Raw genomic sequence first — 8,031 nt, forward strand, 5'->3', positions numbered from 1 at the left:
CCCACTATATGTAAAGCAAAACTCCTTCCTTGCAGGAATATGTTTGTCCCCGGTGTAACAGTGGGTTCATTGAAGAACTCGAGCGAGTCCAAGGTTCTGACAGTGACAGCTCCAGTGATATGGAATCAGAACAGTACGACATGTGGGAAATGATCAGCCAGGATGTGTCGTCGACAGGGCCAGGTGGGTCAGGCTCATCATCTGCCTCGTCCTCTGGCCCTGGACTACGCAGGAACCAGCGACTCAGACACCTCAACCCAAGGCATGGGAGGAGGAGGTAAGGGGGGGCACTTTCTTTTTGAGGACCTAAGGGGTTTCTTTCCCTTATTCTTGTTCTGTCTGTATCTTCCTTTTTTTTCATATGTTGTTACATTTTTATATTTCATAGTAGTGTCACATGATCTTAAAAAAACAAGAATGTTATGAAAGAATGGTAAAGTGGTTGATGATCATGACGATGTCAATAATAGCAATGATGATCATAATAATTATAATAATGATATTGATAATAGTAATAATGACAATAATAATACCTATCATTTCAGAGTAAATGGAGGGGACCGCCACTCTGCCCTTGCCCCACTCATCCATGACCTCATAATGCAAATGACATCAGGAGTGATTGAAGCCAGTGTTGGGGCGGGTGATTTCCCTGGCGCGCAGGTGGGCTTTGACCTACCGGGCTTCCCTGTTCTTGTTGCGTCCAATCTTGCCTCGAACCCTGGTGACTATGCCTGGGGGAGGGGGGGGCTGGATGCCATCATCACGCAACTGATGAATCAGCTGGATGGCACAGGGCCACCGCCGCTCAATCGGGATCAGATTTCTCAGATTCCCACTGTCAGCATCACCAAAGAACAGTTTGGTGAGGCAGTTTCAGATTTGTGAGAGCTAAGAGATTGATACTTTGCATATGGAAAGTGTAGGGGTAGAAGCAGCTTGGATTAACAGTTTTGCTTCAGATGTAATTCATGTCAGATTGACAGTAGCACCCCCTCTGTCATTCTCTCAGTTTTTGCCTTTCTCTCTTTGGCCCAGTGCTTTATGCCAGACTGCTCATAGAAAGGATCCAACATACCCAACATTCCCCATATGTTTTATGGTTGTTTTATTTTGTGCTTTGGCTAGAAGAAAAAAATATATATTAATCGTGATTATCATCCATTCTTCATCATTTTGCTGATACTCTAAAGCTGCTTCTGCCCAGCATCCCATCAGCTGAGGGAGCAAGAGAGATGTGTGAAGGTGGAGTTAGTAAGGTGACAATAGCTCAGTGGAAGTCAGTGCCAATCTGCAGGCTGCTTATGTTCTCTACTGCCTTTTTCCCAACGGGCTCAGGAAGATAATGGCATAAAATATAATAACTGCTTAGAATTAAAATTACTGAAGTGTTTTCAAATTTTAAAACAGTTTAAACCTCTTAAAAACAAATAGAGGGAGGGAGAGATCTAGTGAGATGGAGGGTGGAGGGGAGGGAGAGGTGCTAGGTGAAAAAGTAATTTAGTTTTAGTTATGTGTTGCTAATTTCTGACTGTGTTATCTGACAAATTATGAAAGGTTGTAGTTATTCGTGTTACCAAATTCTGATTGTCTTATCTGGCATATTATAAATGTGACTTGTCAGATCCTTTCTGTGCAAAACCCTTCATTTCTGCTTGTAGTCATATAAAGGTAAGGAACATTGAAACTTTTTACTGACAGTGTTGTTGCTTTTTCAGATCAGGGTCTCCAGTGCTCAGTATGTATGGAGGACTTTAAGGAAGATGAAAGTGTACGTCGGCTGCACTGCGAACACTGTTATCACAATGACTGCATCATTCCCTGGTTAGAACTTGTAAGTATGAGTTATTGTAATATTTAAGCCACTTGTGCAGTGTCACACATGTGATGCCCGGAATACGGCCAGTGGCCGGCTGTCCCACCGGTGCGACGCTAGGTCAGAGCTTGCACTCTGATTTTGACGCCCAAGACATGTGACGCGTGGGCAGGTTCCTAGTCTGGCCCACATGCTGTTTTTGATACTGATGAGAAACGAGGATTGTCGCCCTCGAAATGTACCATTGCAAGTGGGTTAAAGCAATGATCTTCCTTCTGGTTAGATTTATATTGAATTTTAATTCGGTATTGTATTCAATGAGTGTATACATGAGTTCAGGCCATATGCTCAAAGACAATATATAACATTATACCTTATTGGTTTTAACACACTTTACATATGGATGTTACTTTTTTATGGTATGATTAGAGTTTCATGCTACAAATGTGCATTTCACAATGGTGCTAGTAATCCTAGCAATCAAGAACAGACAAAATTGAAAGCTCTGAAATACTGAATTTCTTCTTATATTACATAAAATGCATATATTTTGATAAAGATGACTGTTGTACAGTCTATATGTAAACTACTTCAGGTTGCATTCCATCATGACTTCTTTTTGGCCAACCCAAAATAGTAGTTGTGGTTGCCAGGTGTATGTGAACTTGAGTTAGTTACCATGTGCTACAATAATTTATTTGAAAGAATTGTCTTCATAGTTCTACACATTCACAGCAATGCTGTTATTTCTTGAAGGATTTATTGAGCTATTTTCTAAAACACCAAGATCTTTAGAATATGTATATCTTATTGATTAGTATTCCTGATGTAAACAAAATACATAGCAGAATTTGTTGTTCTTATATTTTCTAAGAGCAATTATAATAATTGAAAAATGTCTCTCATCTAACAACACAGCCTACTAAAGTATGTTTAATTTAGTAAGTACTATCATGACATTATATTGGTGTTTTGTATGTCTAGAAGATTTATTGTAGATTTTCCTCTATGCATATTTGAAAATATTTTGGATTGCCTTGAGCTTGTTGCAGTTTATCCCAATAATATGGAACATTTAGCGCTCACCAGAGATCACCAGTCACACTTGTGTTATTCCAATAATTGTGTTTAGTTCAAAGCAGAATCATAACTGTCTCTAAGCATACCAATATGGGGTTGTCTATTTATGAAGTCCATATTTTATATACTAATTAGTACAGAAAAAAAGTGAACCATCTCAAGAATTCACCAGGCATCACATCTCTCTTTGCAGCATGGCACATGTCCAGTTTGTCGAAAGTTATTGATAGAAGATGGCCAGTTTCCCCATGGTGGAACTGCATCCTCCGCAAGTACCAGTAGCAACAGCAGTACTGGTCCTGGTCCAAGGTGAGCAGGCAAGTAACTTTTAATCACCCTCATACTGAGCACATAGATCTGTAGTTCCCACCATCTCTCATCTCCAGAAAGATCTCCAGGGACAAGGTTCATTTCTGGGTGACATAAGGTTTAGTCAGATTTGTTTTGTTATCCAAATGAAGTGCATGAGTAGTTAATTTTATTAGTGTTTGGTTTGTGTAGGTTTAAGGATTTCCACAGCTATGCTGTTCAATTATACACATTTTTGCTGTTAGTATTTTGTATTTCAATAAGTTGTATGTAAGTCAGGATTTTTAGATTTTTATGAATTGCTATTTTGCCTAACAATAGTTTTGATTATGTACAGTTGGCACATCTTATATTGTGGAATTATAAAGTAGAATCCCAGATAGCAAAAGCAGATTTTAATTCACCAAACTTACTGAAAATTTGTGAAGTAAACCTGTATACCTATTTTTTCTCCTGTTTTGTTCAATTCTGTAGTCTTCCTGATGATGATCTGTAAAGTGAAATTGGTAACATAGATGTACAATGGCAAATCTATAATTCAAGCATTCGTATAAGAAAAAATTTGGGTAAGAGAATACTACATGGTTGAAGTCAGAATGTGGATCAGATTTGTAGTATGAATTAATTGTGATAGGTTAGATAAGATTTTTTAAAAACTGATGAATATTGTCATATGTTTGAAAAATTATTTTTATTAGAGGAAGAAACATATATATCTGTTAATCATCATATTACTATTCAATACTATGCATTTTTATTGTTTTCACATGCTTATTGTACAACTCTTGGTACTGGTTACTTAGTATTCAGAGTATTTGAATTTGTTTTGAATGTGACTTTGTGTTATATATGAAATATATCATGTGTAAATACTTATCACTCCAAACTGTATAGAATACATGATTTTATTTCCATTTGTAACACCACTACTATCAGTGATAGTAAGCTTTATCATGATTTCTTACTTCCTTGTGTCAAAATATCTCTTGTAACAAGGGCCTTGTAAGTTGTAATAGCACTTTGTCTCAACAGGTCCTCTAGTTCTCAGGCAGGACCAGCTGCATCCCCCCCAACTGTTAACAGCAATGCCTCCCCCGCTTCCTCGTCAACTAGCAACAATACCCCATCTTCAAGATCAGCTCCAGCAAGATCCATGTTTGAAGATGAGCTAGATTGATGTTAGGAAAGCCACCTTGTCAGTGATTACTATGTCTTTGTTTGCATCACAGTATCACCACTGTTGCTTGCTCAACTCCTCTGTGGTGTTTCAGCAAAGGAGAAAATTGATTTCGTAATTGACACAAATTATAGAATATTGAAGGAAACTATGAAATGTGTTCTGGATTATTTATTGCTTAGACAAGATTTCAAGTAAATGTAGGGAACTGAGTGAGGTGAAAGAACTGCTGGAGACCAAGTCAGCAGCCTTTGAGATGTCATTGTTTTCAGGAGCTGAGTCAAGCCCCAGCTTATAGTGTTACCTCTTTACATACATTGTAATGTGACAGCACTACGTGTAATGGGCCAAGAATACTAGTGAGAAAACTATGATGATAAGCAGCCATATCCCATTGCTCCTAGTGATACCAAGACCTAAATTAAAGCATCATCACTACAGCAGAGAAATTGAGAACCAGTAAATTTTTAGGAATTTCTGATTAACACTGAATACTCCTGTAGTTGCTTCAGGTACAGAGAAATGGGATTACAGTACATGCATTTTTTCTTTTGTTCTATCTCTCTTTACTTTTTTCATTTTCTTTCTTCAAATTTTGAGGAGTACTGTAATCTCCATATATTACTCATTCAAATGTAATCCAAATACCATATTTATATTCATGATATATGTTAGGAAATTGTATCCATCAAACAAATTTCTTCAGCTTTAAGTAAAGACAAGCAACCAAATAACTTTCATTGATGACAGAAGTCAAGATTGCGCAAGTGCATTGGAATTTCAGCGGGACAGATGTGCTTTGGTAAGCCTAGGGTCTTACAACAAAGTTTAAATTCAAACAAAACCAACTCAAACTATTTACTTAGTAGAAGTAAAATTTTTGGTTGAAACCATTTTACTTGTGATTTTGTGAAAGTACACTGGTGTACAAGATATGTAAATGAAGATTTTTTTTTATTGTAATTATTAAATATGATGGAAACTTTATTTTGTTTCATATATGATATTATTGTTATGGAGGCTTGTTGTAAATAGAAATGTAAATGTGTTAATTTTGAGTTATGACATTTACAATGTGTACAAAAATCTTGTATCAATTATTTCATGGCCCCAAATGCACTTTCACTAGTCGTCCTGTCTCATGGTTTATCTGGGGATTGTACCATATTTACTACTTGTCAGAATAAAATTACAAAATCCTGCTCTTTTCATTTCTGTATCCACATCTAATATTTTGCTATAAACATCAATGGCCCCACACAATACCTTGCTCATTGTTCTCATGAAGGAACATAAGTGTCCCAATATAGGGGTTCACCCCAACCTTGGACCTCAGCCCATGCATCAACTAATTATGAATGGTCTTTTCTTCTCCCCCTTTCCTTTCCTTCTCTTCTTCATCCCTTTGTTCTGTCTACTTCCTAAGATGTGAGAACCATGATGAAAGGATGAAAGGTTGAATTTGTGTCAGTCCTGCACTCCATTTGCTGTTCCTTCTTTACTTACCCATTTCACTACTCTACTAACCTTATAGCGCTCTACAAACTTTGATATCCAACACATTTTGTTCCCCTATATTGTCCCCAATATAGAGGATCACCCCTACCTTGGATCTCAGCCCATACTTGCACTAATTAAGAATGGTCTTTTCTTCTTCCCCTTTCCTTTTCCTTCTCTTCTTCACCCTCCCAAAACCTAGCTCGTCGTCATGGGAGGGCTTAGGAGATGGGGACCGAGACCCAATGTAGAGGATTGCCTCAACTAATTTTGCTTGGTCCTTTCTTCTCTTCTTTCCTCTTCCGTATCTTCCTTATTCTCTTCTATCCTATTCCTAAGGTGTGAGAGCCATGCTGAAAGGATAAAAGTCTGGCTTTTTGTCAGTCATGAACGGCCTCCGGGAGCCATGGGCACGGTATTCCCTTGGTTGATTACTTAGCTCTTACCCCTTATGGGGAACCTGAGGGGTAGACCGATTCTTTTCTCCAGTTTATTCAGGCTCACCATGGGCAGTAATGAAGATTCCTTACCCTTAATAGAGGCATTAAGGCTTGTCCCTTCATCAAATAGCCTATCTGAATTTGATTTTGATAGTTTTCCAACCCCTACCCCTCTTTAGACCTCAGCTCCGACTGCTGATGTTAATACCCTCTCTTTGATGCTTACAAACAACTAACCATTCCAAGGCCCCCACCCAGGTTATTGCTCAACCCTTAGGAAGCACCTCTTCCTCATCTCCAACATTCTCCTATTCAACCTCCTCTTAACCTATAGCCGACGAGTGGCATGTACCATACATGCTATGGCTGTTGTGGACCGAAAAATGGATGGCATTGTATCATGCCCATTCCCACGCCACTGGCTCGTCGGACGGAGTTTTATTTTTCTCCGATAATAACTTCATTTACATAGTAAAGATTTAGGCAATGGCACCTATAATGAAGGTAAACCTTCAAAATTATAATATTTTTATAAATTATAGCAAAATAAAAGCTGCTGATGCGCGCCAACAATCCTGTTCTCACGGTCACTTGCCAAACATTTTTACCCGTCAGGACTGGGTTAATACTTGTACTGGAACTGTTTCTATTCCCCCAAATGCTTGTCCCATGTATAACATTTTGTTCTAATTGTTAACTCATTTTTACCCTTTTCACCACAATACTTTATTTTAGTGCTCTATAAGCTTTGCACTCCAAGCCCTATCCTATTGCTATATTTTGAATATGCCGCTAATGACCTTAAATATTTGAAGCAGCAGAAATTTTTGAATAAATAAATATACATATCTGAATAAGGTATTTATGAAAATATACTTTGGGTTGTGGTACTTTTAGATCTCAAATGTAGTAACAGATGACTGCACTTATTATTTCTAATATATGAGCATTTTAATACCCTGTAGCTTATACACAAGTTTGAAAAAAATGCAGTTGGTAACATGACATTAATCTGGTATCTTTTTTTTTACTTGTAGATGAATGTGTTAGGACTTTCAGCATAGTAAAGTGCAGTTTTCCAAGGTTAAGAAGTGTTGCCAGTTGAGCACTACCTGACAGGCTCTGCCTTCATATAAATTTTGCAGTCAGTGGCCATGATGTTGTCTACAAGAGATTTACTTCACATTCAGTCTGGCAGAACCAAGGAAAGATAATTAATGAACAAATGAACATCCACATGCTGGTATTTTTATTTCTCATTAAACTACCTGAAATGTAGATCACCACTGCCTTGATCCTCAGCCCCTCACCTCAACTAATTTTACATGGTCTTTTCTTCTCCTCCTCTCTCTTTCCTTCTCTTCTTCATCCCTTTCCTCTGCCCACATCCTAAAGTGTGAGAGCCGTGCTGAAAGGATGAAAGTCTGGCTCTGTCAGTCCTGAACAGTCTTTGTACTCTATTTGCTTTTCCCTTCTTATCTTTTTCACTACCATATTAACCAAAAGAACTCAACAACCTTTGATATCTATTATATTTTGTCCTAGTTAACTCATTTGTAACCTTTTTGTCCCAGTACTTTATTATAATTCTGCATGACCTTTTCTTACCTGGGGGGGGGGGGGGGGCATTGCCCCAAGCCTCGCCATATTACTGTATTTTGTATATGCTGCTAATAACCTTAGGTGTTGTCATTGTAGAAAATTTTCAATAA

General features: G+C 37.9%; 1 protein-coding gene across 1 annotated transcript in view; it reads left to right on the top strand.

Annotated features, from left to right (window-relative positions):
• The window catches only part of Iru (E3 ubiquitin-protein ligase Iruka), an 18,358-nt gene extending 12,774 nt beyond the window's left edge, over nucleotides 1-5,584 (top strand). Inside the window, exons 3-7 of the mRNA XM_070131310.1 lie at nucleotides 36-277; nucleotides 546-865; nucleotides 1,719-1,834; nucleotides 3,090-3,205; nucleotides 4,238-5,584. Coding sequence (XP_069987411.1) covers nucleotides 36-277; nucleotides 546-865; nucleotides 1,719-1,834; nucleotides 3,090-3,205; nucleotides 4,238-4,382 — 939 coding nt within the window. The 3' untranslated portion in view covers nucleotides 4,383-5,584. The remainder of the gene's footprint in view (nucleotides 1-35; nucleotides 278-545; nucleotides 866-1,718; nucleotides 1,835-3,089; nucleotides 3,206-4,237) is intronic.
• The last annotated feature ends 2,447 nt before the right edge of the window (nucleotides 5,585-8,031 follow it).

This window comes from Penaeus vannamei, chromosome 16 (assembly GCF_042767895.1).
Source record: "Penaeus vannamei isolate JL-2024 chromosome 16, ASM4276789v1, whole genome shotgun sequence".
Classification (NCBI taxonomy): domain Eukaryota; kingdom Metazoa; phylum Arthropoda; class Malacostraca; order Decapoda; family Penaeidae; genus Penaeus; species Penaeus vannamei.